Source organism: Dipodomys merriami, unplaced genomic scaffold (assembly GCF_024711535.1).
Source record: "Dipodomys merriami isolate MVZ:Mamm:240054 unplaced genomic scaffold, mDipMer1.0.p SCAF_31, whole genome shotgun sequence".
NCBI classification, from domain to species: Eukaryota; Metazoa; Chordata; class Mammalia; order Rodentia; family Heteromyidae; genus Dipodomys; species Dipodomys merriami.
In genome coordinates, this window is record NW_027204604.1 from 10,834,675 (window position 1) to 10,855,183 (window position 20,509).

The window sequence follows — 20,509 nt, forward strand, 5'->3', positions numbered from 1 at the left end:
TAAAACCAAAAGCTGGGTGCCAGTGGCTCACCTCTATAATCCTACCTACTTTGGGATCATAGTTGGAAGCCAGACCTGGCAGGAGGGGCCACACTAGCCCTTCACAACTCTATAGCTAGGCACATGCTTGTCATCCTAAGTGGTAGGCTGGGATTAGGAGGATCACAGTTCCAGGCCAACCCAAGCAGAAAAGTCCATGGGCCCATCTTAAAGAAATTGGCACAATGGTGTATACGTATGATACCATTAACAACGTGGAGCCTAAAACTGGTCCAAGCCTGTGTCTGAGTAGGAAGCAAGCTCCTGTCCCAAAATAACCTGCCCAGAAGGGCTGGCTGAGCTGTAGAGTGTTTGCCTGACAGGCACAAGGTCTGAGTTCCAACCTCAGTACCAATCAGTCAAAAAATGGAAGAAAGGAGAGGGCACAGCTAGAGTGGATTGGACCTGAAAGGGGTGGTACCCAAAGTCTGTCAGTTTGTAAAACAGACAGAGCACATTCTCAGCTAAGAGAAAGCCATACTCTGTATTTTAAGCAAGATGTTAATTCTCCAACGATCAATTCAAGTACTAATGTCTGAATGGGATGCTAGAAGAAATGCCAGAGCTGGGCTCCATGACTCATGCCTGCAGTCCTCACTACTCAGAAGGTTGAGATCTGAGGATCCTGGTGAAGCCAGCCTGGGCAGGAAAGTCCCTGAGACTGTTATCTCCAATTAACCATACAAAAAGCCAGAAGTGGAGCAGTGGCTCAAGTGGTAGAGTACTAGCCTTGAGCAAAAAAGCTCAGGGACAGCACCAGGCCCTGAGCTTAAGCCCCACAACCAATTAAAAAAAAAAAGTAAGAATGGGTGCTGGTGACTTATACCAGTAATCCTAGCTATTCAGGAGCCGAAATCTGAGGATTGCAATTCAAAGCCAGCCCTGAGCAGAAAGGTCCATGAGACTCTTATCGCCAATAAACTACTCAAAAAAAGCTGGAAGTGGCACTGTGGCTCAAGTGGTAGAGTGCTAACTTTGACCAAAAGAAGCTCAGGGACAGTGGCCAGGCCCTGATTTCAAGTCCCTGGACTGGGAAAAAAAATGTCCATATAAAGGTTTTATGTTTCTGCAACAGGATCTCAAATGCACAAATGGCCCAGATACCTCAAATGCTTTTGTCTTTTAAAAAGCTTCAGTATCAACTATAGCAGTGATCTGTTTATTTTTTTTCTCTATCTTTTTGGGTTAGCTTTGAAAATATATAAATATTCCCAGAAAATCACCTCTATATTTCTGAAGTTTCTTTCTCTCTGTTTTGTTGGTCATGGGGCCTCTACTCTGGGCCTGGGTGCTGTCCCTCAGCTCTTCAGCTCAAGGCAAGCGCTCCACCACTTGAGCCACAGTGCCACTTCTGGCTTTTTCTGCTTTTGGGTGCTGAGGAATCGAACCCAGGGTCTCATGCATGCAAGGCAAGCACTCTACCACTAAGCCACTTTCCCAGCCCCTCTTAGAGTTTCTTGTGATATAGTTTAAACAAGTCTTTTTTTTTTTTTTCAGTGCTGGTGATCAAACCCAGGGTCACAAATGTAGCAAGCAAACATTTTACTACTGAGCTACATTCCCACTCTAAAGTGATTTCTTTTTGTTTTGTTTTGTTCTCCCCCCACTTCACTCCTTCCCTCCCTCCTTTTTACTCTCTTGTTGATACTGGGTTTGAATTCAGGTCCTCCACTTCACTGCTTTTTCAGCTGGTGTTCGGCCACTTGAGCTATGCCTCTAGCCCAGCTTTTTGCTAGTTATTTTAGAGATGGAGTCTAGCCAACAGGCTGGCCTCAAACTGAGATTCTCAGATCTCAGCCTTTTGAGTAGTAAGGGTTCCAGGCATGAGCTACTGGCACCTGGCTTCTGCTGTCTGAAAAAAAAATAAATAACTGGCAGACTCTCTACCATACCATGTTTTTCAACTTGTGAATGGTTTTGTTACCCTTCTAAAATATAGGCCTTATTTATTAAGAATCATTAAACGTACTTTAAATATATGAACTCATAAAGCATAGCGATGATGGCTCTGAAATGGTAATCATAATCTGAATTCATGAACTGCCAAGGCATTGAACTTTCCAAATAGATATCAAAAAGCTCAAACTGTTTTGAGGAGACCATTTCAGTATTTTTTTTCCCTGCAGAAAGAAAAATGAACATGCAAGGTTCCTTGCATTGCAAACATTTCAGTTATTTCCAATATTTTGCACTCACAAACTATTGCAATGAATAATCTTATGTAGGCATATTTTTCCATCGTTGGAAGTATAGCAAATGACGTGCACGAGTGCGCGCGCACACACACACACAACGCACATACACGCATATAGCTTCCCTTCTCTCCAGGGAATTAAGAGCTGTGTTTCTGCTATCCGTGTTTTCTTTTTTAAGTCTACTGTAAAGCATGAAACCTCACTGGTAATAAACACAGATCAAGGGTGCTTTCTCTCCCTATTTCAGCCACTTCCGTCTATGGTACTACCACCCAGGTGCTAGTCTGGACATTTTTTCCACATCTGTAGTCGAAATTTGTTCACTTAAAACTCACCCACCTCACCCCATACTCTCCCACTTTTACTTCAGGGCCTGGACGCTGTCCCTGAGTTTTTTCCACTCCAGACTACGTTCTATCACTTGAGCCACAGCTCTACTTACCACATTTTGTTAGTTATTGAAGATAAGAGTCTCACAGACTTCTGCCCAGGCTGGATTTGAACCGCGATCCTCATAGCTCAGCCTCCTACGTAGTTAAGATTGCAGGAATGAGCACCGGTGCCCAGCCTCTTCCTTTCTTAACCTAAAAACCAACAGTTCCTATCGCTTTCCTCATCTCCAGTGATTGTTTCTTCTAAGTGTTCTGTGGATCTCACCAGCGTTCCCGGGTTGAGCTCGGGGGAACGTCATGACAGCACCTCGCACCCCAGTTCTTTTTCACGGCGTCCTAAGAAACGTTATCGCACCTTTCGGTGGAAGCAGTGACATATTTTTATTGAAGTGCAATCATTTCCCAAGCAACAGAGTGGGCCGCCCGACTCCCGGTCTGCACACAGCACAGGCGAGCACACACTGCCTTGCTCCGACGCTAGGGGACGGCCTTTCCCACTTCTCTACGTTAGTAGGACCCTTCCGGAACCTTTCCTGCGGAGCCCTAGGCACTCCACCCGGACAACGCCGATGAACACACAACACAGCACGGATTAGCTGGTGAATTCTATGCCTGAAAAGTTTGGCGAACTTGTAAGTCACCAGAGACGGGGGGGAAATCCACCCTCAAACATGACAGTCTTCAAAATCTAGAATATTTATAATGTTTTGTATCTTGAAAAGCAATAACGAATCGATTCCAAGAAAAGTTGTTCTTTTTGGTCAGGCACTGATACGAACAGCCACTTGAAACGACCGAGGAAGGCGGGCCGGGAGGTGGGGAGCGGAAGTGGTGGGGCTTTCTACATCCGGAAGTCCCCGGAGCTGGTGCCGGGCTTTTCGCGGAGCCCCCACTTCGGCGCGGGGCTTCGAGGCGGGCCGGCGGGCGGGCGGGCGGGGGCAGAGGAGTTTCTGCCGGAGCGGGGACCGGGAGGCCCGAGTCCGCAGGGATGAACCTCGAATTGCTGGGTGAGTAGGGCCGGGAAGGGGTCCGACGGCGGGGCCCGGCCGCCCCACCTCGGTGTGCGGCTCAGGCTGCTACGGGCGTTCGGGGTGTGGAGTTGCAGCCGCCGGAGGAAAACCAGCATCAGCGCGGGCAGAACGCGTCTCCTCCCCAGAGCCGCGCTCAGATCCCAACTGGGGTAGCACCGAGACACACGGTACTTGTCTGGGGCCGCCTGAGTCGCAGGGACCGAAGGAGTTCGGAGCAGGGTGGGCCGGAGATGTTGGAGACGCCAAGGCCTGAGCTGAAGCCTTGACAAGGGACTGGGTTCCTGGACAGGTTTTGTGAGGACACGAGATGTTTAAGGACAGTTTCCAGTAGGAACCCTCCCCTCCCCTCCCCCATTGAACAGATTTTGGGGGGAAAAAGTTTCAGATGGTCAGGACCGGGCTCTAGGCCAGAAAGTGGAGTCGTTAACACTGAATGCAGTTGTCTCTTCTTCCAGTGTAACCACCAAGGAGAGATGCGTGTGAAGCACTAACGTGTAGTTGCAGAGACATGTGCTTTTAGTCACCTTTTCGTGAAGTAATTTCCTCCCCTACCCCTTATCCAAGTTGACCCTGTCTTCTGAGTTTTCATTAGTTAATGCTTACTATTCGGGAACTCCATGCCCGACTTACCGTTTTTAGTCATTAGCTTTCTTTTTTAAAAAGAAAGACTCGCAGGTGTGCTGACTATCCAAAAAGCTACAAAGAACTTTTAAGAAATAGTCTTACCCAGGCAAAAGCGGCTCATGCCTAGAACCCTAGCTACTTAGGAGGATGAGATCTGGTGATTGTGGTTCAAAGCCAGACCAGGCAGAAAAGTCAGACTCCCCAATTACCCAGCAAAAAGCCAGAAGTGGAGCTGTGGTTCAAGTGGTAGAGCAACCAGCCTTGAACAAAAAAGTTCTGTGACAGTGCCCAGGCCTTGAGTTCAAACCCCAGTAGGGAGACTGGGGGGAGGGAGGAGAAAAAAAGAAATGCTGTCTTTAAAGAGCTTCTTGTTAAGCAGGGACTTTAAGGTGATTATGTAAGCAACCTGAATACATTGCAAAATATAGCCTTGTTAGAGTCATTGCCAGGTGCTGACAGTATTTAGAGGAAGAAGAGGGGGGTCGGGCAAGGCAGTCAGGAACCCCCCCCCCAACTGGTGAGTGGGGGAGTTGGAGGCTGTATGTGTTTGTGTGTGTGGTTTCTTGCCTATGCAGGCTTGTATGCTGAGGATTGAACCAGGTGTTGGAGACCTAAATAGGTATCTAAAGTTGACAAAATACTGACAGAAAATGTGAAGACATGTGAAGGGATGTTCACTAGGAATATGTTTGAATTGAGACAACAGTGAGAAAAGACCCAAAGAATTTTCTTCTTGGCCAGAATGTGGGTACTGTGATACAGAAAAGACCATGAGATGGGTTTGGTTTTATAGAGATTTGAATACCAAGCTGGGAAAGGTTGCCTTTTAAGGAAGGTAAGGGTAGATTGTACTATTAACCTAGTAAGAAACTCAGTTGGAGCACTGATTTATAATGTTTATGTGTGGTTGGTTCTTGGAGGGCTATAAAATCAGTTTGGAGGGCTACAGAGATGAGTGATAAGGAATGTGTGAGGTAGGAAATGGAAAGAAAACACATCAAGAAGACAGTTTTGACACAAGCCAAAATTTTCTTGCATGTAAGAAGTGAAAAATGGTAGGCACAAATAATAGTCCTGATAAAATAGAAGGAATTGGAAAGACAGCTTGGGCATGTTGAGTGGACTGAGCTCAGGTGATATAGGTTTAGTGAGATTCATTGTACAGGTGGACTAGTTGAAACCTTGTTAGTAGATGATAGGACCAAGGGAGGAAGTGGGAGGGGCAGAAAAGTGCCCAAGACAGAATCTTGGATAATTTGCTTTATTTAGGGGGAAAGAAGATGAATAAATGATTGTAAATCAGCTAGCAACCATCTAGTACTTAACTATGGATTAGGGACATTTTCAAGTGCTTTTTGAATTTTTTTTTTTTTTCCTGGTCGAGTGGAAGAGAATGCAGGCTAGTGTGATGCCAGCCCATTGGGGAGCAGTGGGGCTGGGAGCAGAGAGGGCTGCTCTAATCAGTCCTTGGGCAGCTTTGAGAGACAAAATATTGGCAGGGAAACTTATTTTTTATTAAAAAAAAAAGGATGGAGGAAAGGTGATACACTAGTCCTTTGAAAGATACATCAGAGTCACATAAAAGATTTTTCTTAAATGATCGAAGATTCATGAGGGTCAAAGTTAGGAATATTTAGCATTGGAATCTTAGACAAAAACGATCTCAGTTTGGATAAATAATTTCTGTAGAAATGTGAGTTGTAGAGTGAGAAAGTTAGTGATTACACAGAGAGAGGAGAAGGGTAAAAAGAGGAGAGGAGAGAAGGGGGAGAGGAGAAAGGAACAAAGAGTTGGGCCAGATCAAGAAAATGAATTGATAGTGTGTTGTTAAAGTGTCCTGTAGGCAGGATGCTCATTTTACTTTGACAACCACTTTTTGAGTTGTTTTTCTATCGGGTTGAACACTTTGGAGGCACAAAAGTTAAAAAGAGGGGCTGGGAAGGTGGCTGAGTGGTATAGTGCTTGTCTTGCATACCAGAGGCCCTGGGTTCGATTCCTCAGCACCACATAAGCAAAAAGAAAAAAGCCGGAAGTGGCGCTGTGGCTCAAGTGGTAGAGTGCTAGCCTTGAGCTGAAGAGCTGAGGGACAGGGCCCAGGCCCAGAGTTCAGGCCCCACAACCAAAAGAAAAAAAAAAAAGTTAAAAAGACCCTTCCCACCCCACTCTCCCATCTTAAACCTGTGTGCTGCGCTAGTTGCTCCCACCTCAGCTCATGACAGCTTTTCTTGTTCATTTTTACTGCATCTCATAGTAACAAATACATTCTGTATCACAACCCACTATATAAATGTGTACATGTAACTTGACCTTTCAAGATTATATGTAATCCTTGTGCTCTATTCTAATCTATTAAAAAAAAAATCTTGTTGCAACTAGTTACATTGATTTATCCATTTATAGGGAGTTGAGTCCCTACCATTTGAAAAACATTAATTATGATAACTGCCTATATCCAGGATAAAAAGTAGACATAGGAGAAGAGGCAAACATGACTGGATAATACAGAATCATAATAAAATAATACTTGGCAAAATCTAGAAGAAAGTAGGAAATTTTATACTATTGGTGTGATTGGCTATAGAACTTGGGGAAAATGGAAGTGCCACCTAACCTAGTAAAGGGCTGGAATTGCAGCTAAGTGGTAGAATGCATCCCTAGCGTGGTAAGACCTGTGACTCTTGTACCAGACAACCAGATAAATAACCTTTCATGCTTTAATTTCCTATTGTTATTATTTGCTAATTTTTTAAAACGGTACTGAGGCTTGAATTTGAGGCTTAGGGCTCTTGCTTGCCTTTGTGTTCAAGATTGACACTCCACTACCTGAGCTATATCTCCACTTTTAGCTTTTTACTGGTTATTCAGAGATAAGAACCTGGAACATTTCTGCTCAGGCTGCCTGTGAACTTTGATCCACAGATGTGAGCCTCCTAAGTAACTAGGACTGTAGGTATGAACCACCTGTGTTTGGCTTTCTGTTGGTTTTTATAAAGGAAAGAATGTAATAAAACTTTTGCAGACTTAAAGCAGTAGATTTTTTGTGTGTGTGTGCCAGAACTAGGGCTTGAATTCAGAGCCTGGGTGTTGTCCCTGAGCTTTTTCACTCAAGACTAGCTCACTGCCACTTGATGAAACTCCTTATAAGTAGGGATGGTATTACTAGACATGATAGCTCATATTACTAATGTACAAATACCAGGAAATGCATTGTGGATGTCTGTACCAAAGTGTATAAGAGATAAACCTAGAGAATTGTTTAATGAACTACCAAATTATGTTACAACCTAGATGTTGTTAAGCATAGTACTTCACCTATTGCAGGTATACATTCTGGGATCACTATTCCTAAAACCCTGCAGGACTGTTTTCCCGTGCACACATGCTTCTGTGATAATGGTGCTGAGGCTTACACCTATAATCCTAGCTCCTCAGGAGTCTGAGATCTGAGGATCATGGTTCATAGCCAGCCTGGGCAGGAAAGTCTGAAAATCTCTCCAATTAACCACTAAATAACAGAAGTGGAGTGGTGCTTTAAGTGGTAGAGCACTAACCTTGAGCAAAAAAAAGCTCAGATACAGCATCAGACCCTGAGTTCAGGACCCAGGATGGGCACCAAACCCCCCCCTAAAACCAAGAAACAACAACAAAACCCTTTCAGAGAATATTTGGGATGAAGATCATGTGACTGGTTTGATTCTTGCCTTCCCTTGTAATTCGTTTTAGTAAATACAGAAATAAATTGTGAAATGTTCACAAAATGATGGGGAAAGACTTGCTAGAACTTACCTACCTATATCAGCATGTCTGAAACATTTTGATTCTAGGGTCCCTTGCTTTACACTTTTAAGAAGTTGAAGAGCCCCAAAGATGCTTTTGTTTGTATGGAATGTATCCACTGATACTTATTAATTTAGAAATTAAAATGTGTTTTTAAAGCATATTATTTTAAAAAATCATTATAAATGCATTAGAATTTGATATGAAATATGTACGTCTATATAGCTGGTCCTGGGGCTTGAACTCAGGACCTGGGCATTGTCCCTAAATATTTTTTTTGCCCAAGGCTAGCTAGTGCTCTACCACTTCTCGCATTTTGAAGATGAAAGTCTTAAGGACTTTTCAGCTCAGGTTGTCATCGACATTATTCAAGATCATGGCTTCCTTGAGTAGTCAGGATTACAGGTGTGAGCCATTGTCATCTGGAGAATATTTGGTTCATAAAAATATCTTTAATTAAAAATGTTTTTAAAAAGTCTTTAAAACCTATAATACCAGCCACTTAGGAGGCTGAGATCTAGAGGATTGAAGTTCAAAGGTAGTCCAGGCAGAAAAGTCTACAAGACTCCGTTGCCAATTAAGCAGCAAAATCCAAGACTAGAAGCATGGCTTAAGTGGCAGAGTACCAGCTGTGTGAGCAAAAAAGCGGAGTGACTATGATACTCAGTAGACACTATTGAAAATGACCTATGCAACTTGTGGGCAGGATGGATGGGGGGGAAATGGGGAAAGTCCAAAGAGAAATGTATTCATTACCTGACTTGTGGAATGGCAACCCTTGTATATATCACCTTAATAATAACAATTTTTTAAAAGTCCAAATGAGAGTGCAAGGCCTCAAGCTCAAGCCCCAGAATCAGTGTGCCCCCCACGTGTTGATGTTTCACCAAATAAAAGCTGGCTGGATTGTCATATATTTGCATCCATATTTATTTTGTTGCAATATCACAGGTCATATATCTAGCTTCAGGAGAATTCATGTACTACATAGTTACGAAATAAGAGTAAACTGGCAAATACCCTTTTGTGTGTGATATTGGACATAGGTGTGACTTCACCCTTAAAAGGGCACCAGTTCCCTGTCATGGCAGGGAACTGTTGGTGCTGTTGGTAAGCTGGTGTGGCTAATGTGTTCCTTACGCTCTCTTTGCTTCCTTGCAGAGTCCTTTGGACAGAACTATCCAGAGGTAAGAGTCATTTGGTCGTTATGGAACATGGCGACTACATAGTAATTATGTTTGATGAAAAGAAACATTAAGTGATTTGGCATATAGTTTGTTGTAATTAAAAAATGAAGTGTCTAACTTAGAGCAAGGAGAAATAGGTGGTACTGATTGGAGATCTTTTCATAGTGTTATAAATCTTAAGTAAAAATTTACAATTTTAGGGGCTGGGAATGTGGCTTAGTGTTAAAGTGCTTGCCTAGCATGCATGAAGCACTGAGTTTGATTCCTCAGTACCACATAGAAAAAGCCAGAAGTAGTGATGTAGCTCAAGTGGTAGAATGCTAACCTTGAGCAAAAGAAGCTCAGGGACAATACTCAGGCCCTGAGTTCAAGTCCCAGGACTGGGGGAAAAAATTACAATTTAATATGTTTTTCATAAGTAATAATATCAATTGTTGCATTGGTTTTTCAGATTGTAATCATTGCTTTTGCTCCTACTGACAGTGTGAAGTGTGCTTTTTTTTTTAAACACTGGCATAAGTTTCAGTACAATAATTGTTATTTTCAGAGGCTTGATACTGATGTAAAATCCGATGTAAAATAATGTGTTTAATTTCCCCATTGTTACACACCTGGTAAATTAAATTATTTCATTTGGAATGAATTCCTGGAACACTGATTACTAAGTAAGTGTGACTATTTTCAGGATGTTGGTTATGCTTTTTCCATTTGGCTTCTAGAAAGTTTGTACAGTTACAGTGGTAATGTAAGGGATTGACCACATCTGATTCCAGAATTAGTGTTTAACTTTTGTGAATATTTCTTCATTTTAATTAATTTAGAAAGTATTAATGACTATGCAGAGATTATTTCAGCATGTGTTGCAACTTAAATTCAGGACATAAGTGATAGGGAACGTGTGTGTGCGCGCGCGCGCGCGTGTGTGTCTCTGTGTGTGTGTGTGTGCGCGCGCGTGTGTGTGTCTGTGTCTGTCAGCGTCAGTGCGCGCATGTGCGCGCGCTGGGGCTTGAATTCAGGGCCTGGGTACTGTCTCTGAAGCTTTTGTGCTCAAAGCTAGTGCTCTACCACTTGAGCTACAGCTCCACTTCTGGTTTTGTTGGAGATAAGAATCTCACAGATTTTCCTTCTTGGGCTGGTTTTGAACTACAATCCTCAGATCTCAGCCTCCTGAGTAGCTAGGATTACAGGTGTGAACCACTGGTGCCCAGGATAGGGAACCTTTAAGAAACGGTTTAGAAGCCAGGTGCAAATGGCTCATGTCTAGTACTAGTTACTCAGGAGCCTGTGATCTGACGATTGTGGTTCAAAGCCAGCCTGGGCAGGAAAGTCCCTGAGACTCATATCTCCAATTACCCAGCAAAAAAGCTGGAAGTGGAGCCTTTAGCAAAAAAGTTCAGGGATAGCAACCAGTCTCCTGAGTTTAAGCCCCAGTAATGGCGTTTAAAAAGAATTTTAGTACATGGCCATTTTTGTGTGTACTTGTTTATCTGCTTTGGTTTTTAGGAAGCTGATGGAACTTTGGATTGTATCAGCATGGCCCTGACTTGCACCTTTAACAGGTGGGGCACCCTCCTTGCTGTCGGCTGCAATGATGGCCGCATTGTCATCTGGGATTTCTTGACCAGAGGCATTGCGAAAATAATAAGTGCACACATCCATCCAGTCTGTTCGTTATGGTAAGAATTTTTTATTTTATTTGTGGTGAACCCAGGGTCTTGTACATGCCTGACAAGCCCTCTGTTACTGAGGTGCAAATGGCCCAGAACAAGAACATTTAAATTAATGTGTTAAATGTAAGTTGAAAAAGAAATGAGTGGTAACTATATTTGCTAAGCTCTACATAGATTTTTTTTTTTTGGTCGGTTGTGGGGCTTGAACTCTGGGCTTGGGCGCTATCCCTCAGCTCTTCAGCTCAAGGTGAGCACTGTACCACTTGAGCCACAGCCCCACTTCTGGTTTTCTAGTGGTTTATTGGAGATAAGAATCTCACTGACTTTCCTTGCCCGGGCTGGCTGTGAACCATGATCCTCAGATCATAGCCTCCTGAGTAGCTACGATTACAGGTGTGAGCCACCGGTACCTGCTTCTATATAGATATTTTAATAGTGTTTTAAGTATTTAGCCATTAATAATGCAGTTTCTCATACAGGTCCTAGAATCACCTTTGGGGAAAATTTTGTTGTAATATGGACTTACATCAGGTCCTGTCTAGAACATTTCAGTCCTGCAAGGACCTCTTTTCAGATTGCAGCTTATAGTATAACTGTAGTGTTTACCTTTCATTTAGAATGAAGTCCTGGTTAGGAGGAGAACTTAGAGTCATCTAGCCCAAGGGCTGGAATCCCAGTTGAAGGGCTGGAATCCCAGCCACTGTAGCAATCACAAGCATGCCCCTATTCCTTCACTGGAATAAAGTTTTCTATCAAATATGTTGATTTTTTTTTTCTTTTTCTTTGTCGGTTGTGGGGCTTGAACTCTGGGCCTGGGCACTGTCCCTCAAGTCTTCAGCTCAAGGCGAGTGCTCTACCACTTGAGCCACAGTGTTGCTTCAGGTTTTCTGAGTGGTTTATGGAGATAAGTGTCTCATAGGCTTTTCTGCTTGAGCTGGCTTTGAACCGTGATCCTCAGATCTCAGCCTCCTGAGTAGCTAGAATTATAGGCATGAGCCACCAGCACCCAGCTTTTTTTTTGCTTTTTCTTGTGCTAGTCTTGGGGCTTGAACTCAGGGCCTACGTGTATTCCTTGAGCTTTTCTGTTAAAGGCTGGCGCTGTGCCACTTGGCCACAGTTCTGACTTTTTTTCTGGCTAATTGGAGATAAGAGTCTCATAGGCTCCTCCTGGGCCTGGCATCAAGCCAGGATCCTCAGATCTCAGCCTCCTGAGTCACTAGAATTACAGGCGTGAGCCACTGGCACCTGGCTAATTTGGAGACTTTTTAAAGATGTTTGTGTTTCTTGTTTCACCAGGCCACTTGAAGGATTCTTTTGAGGTAACATTAGATACAAAAAAAATGCTATGGCTAGCTAGGTGCTAGTGCCTCACGCCTATAATCCTATCTACTCAGGAGGCTGAGATCTGAGGATCACAGTGTGAAGCCAGCCTATGTAAGAAAACTGTAAACTATAAATAGATAAATCTTGGCTTAAGCTGTAGCTTAAGTGGTAGAGCTCTAGTCTTGTGCAGAAAACCTCAGAGACAACTCCTAGGCCCTGAGTTTAAGCACCAGGACTGGCATCAAAACAGAAATATGGCCAGGCAGAGTGTTTTTTATCTTCATTCAATAATTGTATGGCAGGCAGAGATCTAGAAGACTACAGTACAAGGCTAGCCTGGGCAAAAAAGATAGTGAGATACCCATCACAACAAAACAAGCCATGTATAGTGTGACCCTACTTCAGTCTCAGCAATGTAGAAGGCATGGTAGGAGATAAAGGATCATGGTCAAAGGCTGGCTTGGTCAAAACTGTGAGACTATCCAAAAAAAATAGCTAAAGTAAATAGGGCCTGAGGCATTACTTAAGTGGTATAAAAGGCCCTGGGTTTAAACCCAAAACTACCAAAAAGTAGGGCAAGGGGAGGTGGAGGGTCAATCATAAGAACATTCTTATTAACTGCTTACTTAAGAAAGTTTTTGTAATTTGAATAGGTTATAAAACATGTTAACTTGCACAGTTAGGACAGTTTGTGAGGCTTCCACATTTTATCCATAATAATGCTATGATATTTTTACTTCAAAAATGTACTAAATTACCCATTTTCTTCCTAGCTGGAGTCGAGATGGTCATAAGCTCGTGAGTGCTTCAACCGATAACATAGTGTCACAATGGGATGTTCTTTCAGGCGACTGCGACCAGAGGTTTCGATTTCCTTCACCCATCTTGAAAGTCCAGTATCACCCGCGAGACCAGTATGTTTAAGACTCCTTCCCCCTGGGTGGGGTTTAGTTCTGTGTAGACAGCTTAGGTCAGGACAGTTGCAGTTTAAGGCTTCAGGAGGCAAAAGCACACAAAAACAAAACTACAGAAAATAACTGTTCTTTGATGCATGCATTTTAAGGTGATTTTCATGGATTTTTGAAATTGTATATGTACTCAAAAATCAGTGATAAGACTTTGGCAAAGAGCAAAGAAAGGAATATATATATATGTATATGTTTTTATTTATTTTTATTTTTTGGTCAGTCCTGGGGCTTAAACTCTAGGCCTGGGCACTGTCCCTCAGCTCTTCAGCTCAAAGTGAGCGTTCTACCACTTGAGTCACAGCGCCACTTCTGGTTTTCTGGTTATTTATTGGAGATAAGAGTCTCACAGACTCTCTTGCCCGGGTTGGCTTTCAGCCTGATCCTCAGATCTCAGCCTCCTGAGCAGCTAGGATTACAGGCGTGAGCCACCAGCACCCAGCTTGAAAGGAATAAATTTTAACAACTGGACCTTGACCTGGAGCTTTTTCTTCCTTGATTATTTTGATTTATTTTGTATGAGAAAACAATTTTTAATATTAAAACTACTCCATGAAAGAGTAATCCACCCTGCATTGTCCACACATAGCATTTTCATTTCTCAGAGGTCTCTTATAGTCAACTCTTTAAATGGAAAACTTGGGTTAAATAATGCCCCATAGTTCAGTCCATATTTGATATACTTGAATACACATTTTTGTTGGTAGTGGTATGGGTCTTGAACTCAGGGCCTGGGCACTCTCCCTGAGCTTTCTTGCTCAAGACTAGGTTTCTACTACCTGAACTACAGTGCCATTTCTAGTTTTCTTTTTTTAAAAAAAAAAAAAAATGGAACGCTTCACGAATTTGTGTGTCATCCTTGCGCAGGGCCCATGCTAATCTTCTCTGTATTGTTCCAATTTTAGTATATGTGCTGCCAAAGCGAGCACACCATTTCTAGTTTTCTGGTGGTTAATTGGAGATCAGAGTCTCATGCACTTTCCTGCCTGGACTGGCTTTGAACTGTGATGCTGAGATCTCAGCCTCCTGATTAGCTAGGATTACAGCGAATTAGGATTACGGGTGTGAGCCACCAGCACCTGGCTTAAATAGACATATTTTGTGTGTGTGTGTGTGTGTGTGTGTGTGTGTGTGTGTGTGTGTGTGTGTGTGTGTGTGTGTGTGTGTGTGTGTGTGTGTGTGTGTGTACATACATGTGTGTATACAAGTATTGGTGCTTGAACTCAAGACCTCTTGCTCTTGCTTTATCATTCAAGGCTGTTGCCATGCCTCTAGTTCTAGTTTTTGCTGGTTAATGGGTGGGAAAAGTCTCTAGGACTTTTCTGCCCAGGCTGTCTTTGAACTGTGGTCCTTAGATTTTAGCCTCTTGAGTTACTATGATAATAGGCATGAGCTTCCAGTGTACCCTGCTAAAATATACATTAAAATATATATTAAATAAAATAACCAGTATTTTTAAAACTTTATTTCATATTTTACTAATTTATCATAGCTTTTTTTTTTTTTTCCAGTCCTGGGCCCTGAGCTAGGTTTGAGTGCTGACCCTGGACTCCTTTTGCTCAAGGCCAGTGCTCTACCACTTGAGCCACTTGCCTTTTTTTGTGATTTACTGGAGATGAGAGTCTTACAAAGTTTCCTGCCTGATCTGGCTTTGAACTGTGATCCTCAGATCTCAGCCTACTCACCCTGAGTAGGATTACAGGCTTGAGCCACCAGTGCCTGGCTCATAGTTATATTTTAAATGATCAAATTTTGTCAAAATAGTATCCCATGATTTCATTCAATTTTTCCCGTTATTCAACATATAAATTTTGTGCTTTTTATGGTTTGAAATCTGCATGGCTTGGGAGAGTGAGAGTAGGGGACAGGAATTGGGGAGAGGACAGGAAATCAAGCCTGTTGATACCAAAGCAGTAGCCAATGTGCTGTTCATATTTTTAAACAGGAACAAGGTTCTCGTGTGTCCCATGAAATCTGCTCCTGTCATGTTGACCCTTTCAGATTCCAAACACGTTGTTCTGCCGGTAGACGATGACTCGGATTTGAACGTGGTGGCATCTTTTGATAGGCGAGGGGAATATATCTATACAGGAAATGCAAAAGGCAAGGTAAGCCAAGCCTGGGAGTTCTTGTGCCATGTTCACTTAAAACATTTTTTTTTTTGTTATTATAAAAGTGATGTACAGAGGGATTACAGGTACATAAACCAGATAAAAAGTACATTTCTTGATGGCCAGTGTTACCCCAGGTTCCCTCAGTCTCTCTCTCTCTGTTTTTCACTCCCATCCCCACCCACAAGTTGTATAGTTTATTTTCAACATAGTGTCTAGTGTGTGCCACTGCTGTATTTGTTCACCTTTTGTCCTTCTGCTTTTGTGACTTATTTTTTTTAATGCCTGTTTGGGGCTTTAACTCAGGTCTTGGTGGTGTTGCAGGGTATTAGTGCTCAAGGCTACCATTTGAGCCATTGCTGCACTTTTGGCTTTTTCCTGATGCTTAACTGGAGAAAAGTCTTATTCTGCCCAGACTGGCTTCATACTTTGATCCGCAGAGCTCAGCATCCTGAGTAGCTAGGATTATAGGTATCAGCCACCACTGCCTGGCTTTTTTTTTTCCCCCTTTAAACTGGGATTTAAACTAAGGCCCATGCTTTGGCTAGTACTCTAGAGCTTGACCCAGAGCTCCACTTCTACCTTTTTGTAAGTTCATTGGAGATAAGAGTTTCTCAGACCTTCCTGCCCGAGAAGGCTTTGAACCACAATCCTCAGTTCTCAGGCTCCAGAGTAGCTCTGATTACAGATGTGAGCCATTGATGCCTGGCTGTAGCCCAGCTTTTTTTTTTTTCCCAGAACCTGCTGACCCCCACCCGCCCTGCTGCCTTTAGGTTCTGGAATGTCTTTTCTATTGCCAAGCCTTGTGAGACGTCCTGGGTGGGTTACAGTAATGTCCACCTCCACATGAGCGATTTAGAAGACAAATGGAATCAGCAACTTAAGGCTTGCTTGGGGCTGCAGGTGGAAGGAAATACAAAAGCATAATCATATCTGCACAGGAAATAATTCTTATGCATAGGAGGTTTAGACAAGAAGCTTGTTAGCCACAAGGAGAAGTGAACTTGGCAGCCCCAGAACAGAGCCCCTGGCCTTCACCTTACAAAGGACTGCATACCAAGCAAAGACAAGGCAGGTAGGGGTCACACTTGACCCCTAGTGTTCACGTGCTGGTGTTGTCCCTATATTAGGTGAGTGCAAATTCAACCCTGTGCCTCAGACCATGGCAACGAGGATTAAAATGAGCCATGAAGTGTCTGGCTCAAAGTAAGTCAAAGTACAGGACACAGAAAGTGCTGGGAAGATGTTTCTTGCCCTTCCTACTCCTCCTCCCTCCTCCTCCTCCTCCTCCTCCTCCTCCTTCTCCTTCTAATTGTAAGTAGAATCGCGCTGCATATAATAAGACTTTGGTCAATGATGACCACGTGTGCAACACTGGCCCCGGAAGGAAATGCCATCCAATGGCAGTGTGTAGCCCAGCTTTTTGCTGGTTATTTTTAGGTAATGTTTAATGGACTTCGCTGCCCAGACTGACTTTGAGCCTCAGTCCTCTGGATTCTCCTAAGGAACTAGGATTATTAGCCTGAGCCATTAGCTCCTGGCTTGGACTACTTTTTTGAAATGTCTTTTATTCCTGAAGTAAGTATGCCATGAGCAAATGTAGCTCATTTTTCCTTTATGCCTTAATAATAATTTTGTTCCCTAGATTTAGAATGGACAGAGATCATTTGACCTAGAAGAAGCTAAAAGGTCTTTTATTAAATGGTAGTAATGAAAAGACATTTCAGCTGGCAGAACTGCAGCACTATGCCTATTAAGTAATAATTTCCCAGTTCCTGCTCTTAACTAATCCTTGGCAACCATCTTCTGCTTCGTCTCTGTGACTTTGACTGTTGTGGGTACCTCTTATATGTGGAATCATGTGTTCTCCCTTGCCATACTTGGGTTGCTTCTACTTCTCAGCCTTTGTGAATAAAATGTTAAACACCATATTTTAAGAGTGGATGCTTTAGACTCAGTCCTTAGTTTGAAGAAGTAAAAGGTAACACCAGTACTGGTATTAATAGACATGTTTGCATTGCTATTCAACCTCTGCACTATTTTAGAAAGAGGAGCCAGATCAATTACTGTCAAGTTATCAGGATACTTACTTAAAATTCTTTTTTTCCCTGTAAACTTTAGATTTTGGTCCTAAAAACAGATTCTCAGGATCTTGTTGCTTCCTTCAGAGTAACAACTGGGACAAGCAATACCACGGCCATTAAGTCAATTGAGTTTGCCCGGAAGGGGAGGTGAGTGTGGCCTTGTCGTCTTTGTATGTGGTGGTATTTTTTGTTTTGGAGTTGTGTTCTCACTTAGAATGCCTCCATTCTAAGTGCAGGGATTACAGGCATATATCACCATATTTGGTCAGCTCCTGTTCTTTTAGGAACAGGTTTTATTTATTTATTTTTATTTTTATTTTTTTTTGGGTCCAGTCGTGGGGCCTGAACTCTGGGCCTGGGTGCTGTCCCTCAGCTCTTCAGCTCAAGGCTAGCGCTCTACCACCTGAGCCACAGCACCACTTCCGGCTTTTTTCTTTTTGCTTATGTGGTGCTGAGGAATTGAACCCAGGGCCTCAGGCATGCAAGGCAAGCGCTCTACCACTGAGCCACCTTCCCAGCCCAGGAACAGGTTTTAATAATGAGTAGAATGTGAAAGAATGTTGTTGTTTTGTTGTTTTTGTGTATATTCTAATATTGACTGAAATTGTTAGAAACACAAAGTCTGGTTCCTGATTTTATAAAATTTCCCTCATTGAACTTGAAGTTATATCTTCTTTGTTTAATAACCAGGTCCTTTACAGAAAGGTACTCAAGAGGTCAGTGCTTATTCCCAAAATGTCTGGGACATCCTAAGCATTGGATAGAGTTTTATTTCATTTTTCAAGTGGGGGTTGAGACCCCTTGCCACTGGGCTCTACCACTGAGCTAAACCCCAGCTCCTGGTATCATAAAGTTTATGTTACAGTCAAACATGCATATATGCACTTACATAAAGCATATTTACCTATTTTTGTTTTTTGGTTTCTTTTGGTGCCAGTACTAGGACTTAAACCCAGGGCTTGGAAGCTTTCCCATTAGCTTTTTCACTCAAGGCTGGTACTCAATGTCTTGAGCCATATTGAGTTCTATTTACACCTTTTTGGTGGTTACTCTTCTTGCTTGGGCTGGCTTTGAATCTAGTTTTCAGATCTCAGCCTCCTGAGAAGGTAGGATCACAGGTATGAGCCACAACACTAATTCCCTATTTACCATTTAATTCCAGATACTATCTTGCTAAGTTTGTTTGTTCAGTTAGAGATAGATATATCAACAAAAACGGGAAGAACCAGGTGTCAGTCAGCAATACCAATCATCCTATTCTGTTTAGGAACACCCATATGTACTTAGAGGACTTTCATGTTCAGGATGCTCTGTGTGTAGTACACCTGTGCATTTGCATGTGTGTGTTTATGGTACTGAGGATTGATCTAGGACCTTGTATACTATATACTAGCCAAGCACTTTACCACCAACTCAAAATACTCTGAACTAAGTACAGTACAAGGCTGTGTTAGAAACCGCTAAAATACTTTGTGTTTTAAACATATTTCTGTGTTTTGTTATTACAGAAAAAAGTTGGGTGTTTAAAAATGACATGCTTAGTGGCTCATGCCTGTAGTCTTAGCTGCTCAGGAGGCTAAGATCTGAGGATCATGGTCCAGAGGTAGTCAGTGAGACTTTTATCTCTAATTAACTACCCAAAAGCCAGAAGTAGAGCAGTGGCTGAAGTGGTAGAGTGCTAGTCTTGATCTAAAGAAGCTCATGACAGCACCTAGGTCTTGAGTTTAAGCTCAGGGACAGACATACACAAAAAAATAATGACCTATTTAGTTTATTAACTTATTAAGAATATACTGTATTCTAAACAGGCCAGAGACATGAATTATTAATGTACATTGAATATAGGCTTGTGAATTTAGTAAGCTCGCGTCAGTTTAGAAATCTTGGGTCTCGGACTGGGAAGGTGGCTCAGTGGTAGAGCGCTTGCCTTGCATGCGTGAGGCCCTGGGTTCGATTCCTCAGCACCACATAAGCAAAAAGAAAAAAGCTGGAAGTGGCGCTATGGCTCAAGTGGTAGAGCTCTAGCCTTAAGCTGAAGAGCTGAGGGACAGCGCCAAGGCCGAGAGTTCCGGCCCCATGACCGGACCCCCCCCCCCAAAAAAAAAAAAAAAAAAAAAAGAAATCTTGGGTCTCAGTTAAGTACTGATAGCTTAGACATGCTGGATTCAGAATATATAGGAAGAATAAAAAAATTCTCACTGCTTTTGCTTTGGAAGTTGACAGAAGTTTTTAAGTATTCTAGTCTTAGATTTTTACTTGGTTTCTCCTTAGTGAATATACTATCTATGTTACCATTCTAATAAAATGATAGTAGTAGAAATTGTTAACAGGGTATTTTTCTCCTTTCTGTAGTTGCTTTTTAATTAACACAGCTGACCGGATTATTAGAGTTTATGACGGCAGAGAAATCTTAACCTGTGGAAGAGATGGAGAGCCTGAACCCATGCAGAAATTGCAGGACTTGGTGAATAGGTGTGTATGGTAGTCCGGACGTGTGTGTGGTAGTTCTTCCCTTGGCCTCAAGTTCCAGTTCCCTTTGGGGACTTTCTTTGTCCTTTAGGACTCCATGGAAGAAATGTTGCTTCTCTGGGGATGGAGAGTACATAGTGGCAGGCTCTGCCCGACAGCACGCCCTCTACATCTGGGAGAAGAGCATTGGCAACCTGGTGAAGATTCTCCATGGGACAAGGGGAGAACTCCTTCTGGATGTAGCTGTGAGTGGAGCATGCCATCTCGCTTGTCATCTGTATAGCCCAGAACATCTTCAGTCTGTCCGAATAACTCATTTTTCTTTGCCTCATTAAATTTTAGTGGCATCCTGTTCGACCTATCATAGCATCCATCTCTAGTGGAGTGGTGTCCATCTGGGCCCAAAATCAAGTAGTAAGTATTCCTCTGGTTGATTTGCTTTGAAACTCAATACTCATTTTAGTCAAAGAACTTTATATTATAAGCTCCAGACTACCTAAATTACTTTCTTTGCATGTGATGCTTATAGACAAAGTAGATTAAGTTCATTGTATCTAGTTCTACTTCATTTTGGTGAGAAGTTCTTATTTTCAATTCAAGTTATTTTATGTCTTGATTTTACTTTGGACAATTTTAAGCTTT

General features: G+C 42.6%; 1 protein-coding gene and 1 non-coding gene across 3 annotated transcripts in view; one reads left to right on the forward strand and one right to left on the reverse strand.

Annotated features, from left to right (window-relative positions):
• Window positions 1-3,549: 3,549 nt before the first annotated feature.
• Rbbp5 (RB binding protein 5, histone lysine methyltransferase complex subunit) overlaps window positions 3,550-20,509 on the forward strand; it is a 28,209-nt gene continuing 11,249 nt past the window's right edge. Inside the window, exons 1-9 of one of the 2 annotated variants that reach the window (XM_070041702.1) lie at window positions 3,550-3,633; window positions 9,220-9,245; window positions 10,749-10,921; window positions 13,012-13,152; window positions 15,149-15,311; window positions 17,436-17,545; window positions 19,751-19,870; window positions 19,959-20,112; window positions 20,210-20,281. In XM_070041702.1, the coding sequence (XP_069897803.1) occupies window positions 3,615-3,633; window positions 9,220-9,245; window positions 10,749-10,921; window positions 13,012-13,152; window positions 15,149-15,311; window positions 17,436-17,545; window positions 19,751-19,870; window positions 19,959-20,112; window positions 20,210-20,281 (978 nt within the window). In that variant the 5' untranslated portion in view covers window positions 3,550-3,614. The remainder of the gene's footprint in view (window positions 3,634-9,219; window positions 9,246-10,748; window positions 10,922-13,011; window positions 13,153-15,148; window positions 15,312-17,435; window positions 17,546-19,750; window positions 19,871-19,958; window positions 20,113-20,209; window positions 20,282-20,509) is intronic. The other variant, XM_070041701.1, reaches the window with a different exon arrangement.
• Window positions 14,026-14,132, reverse strand: LOC138841247 (U6 spliceosomal RNA). Its single transcript, XR_011376359.1, has one exon. It is a non-coding gene; the product is annotated as a U6 spliceosomal RNA (small nuclear RNA).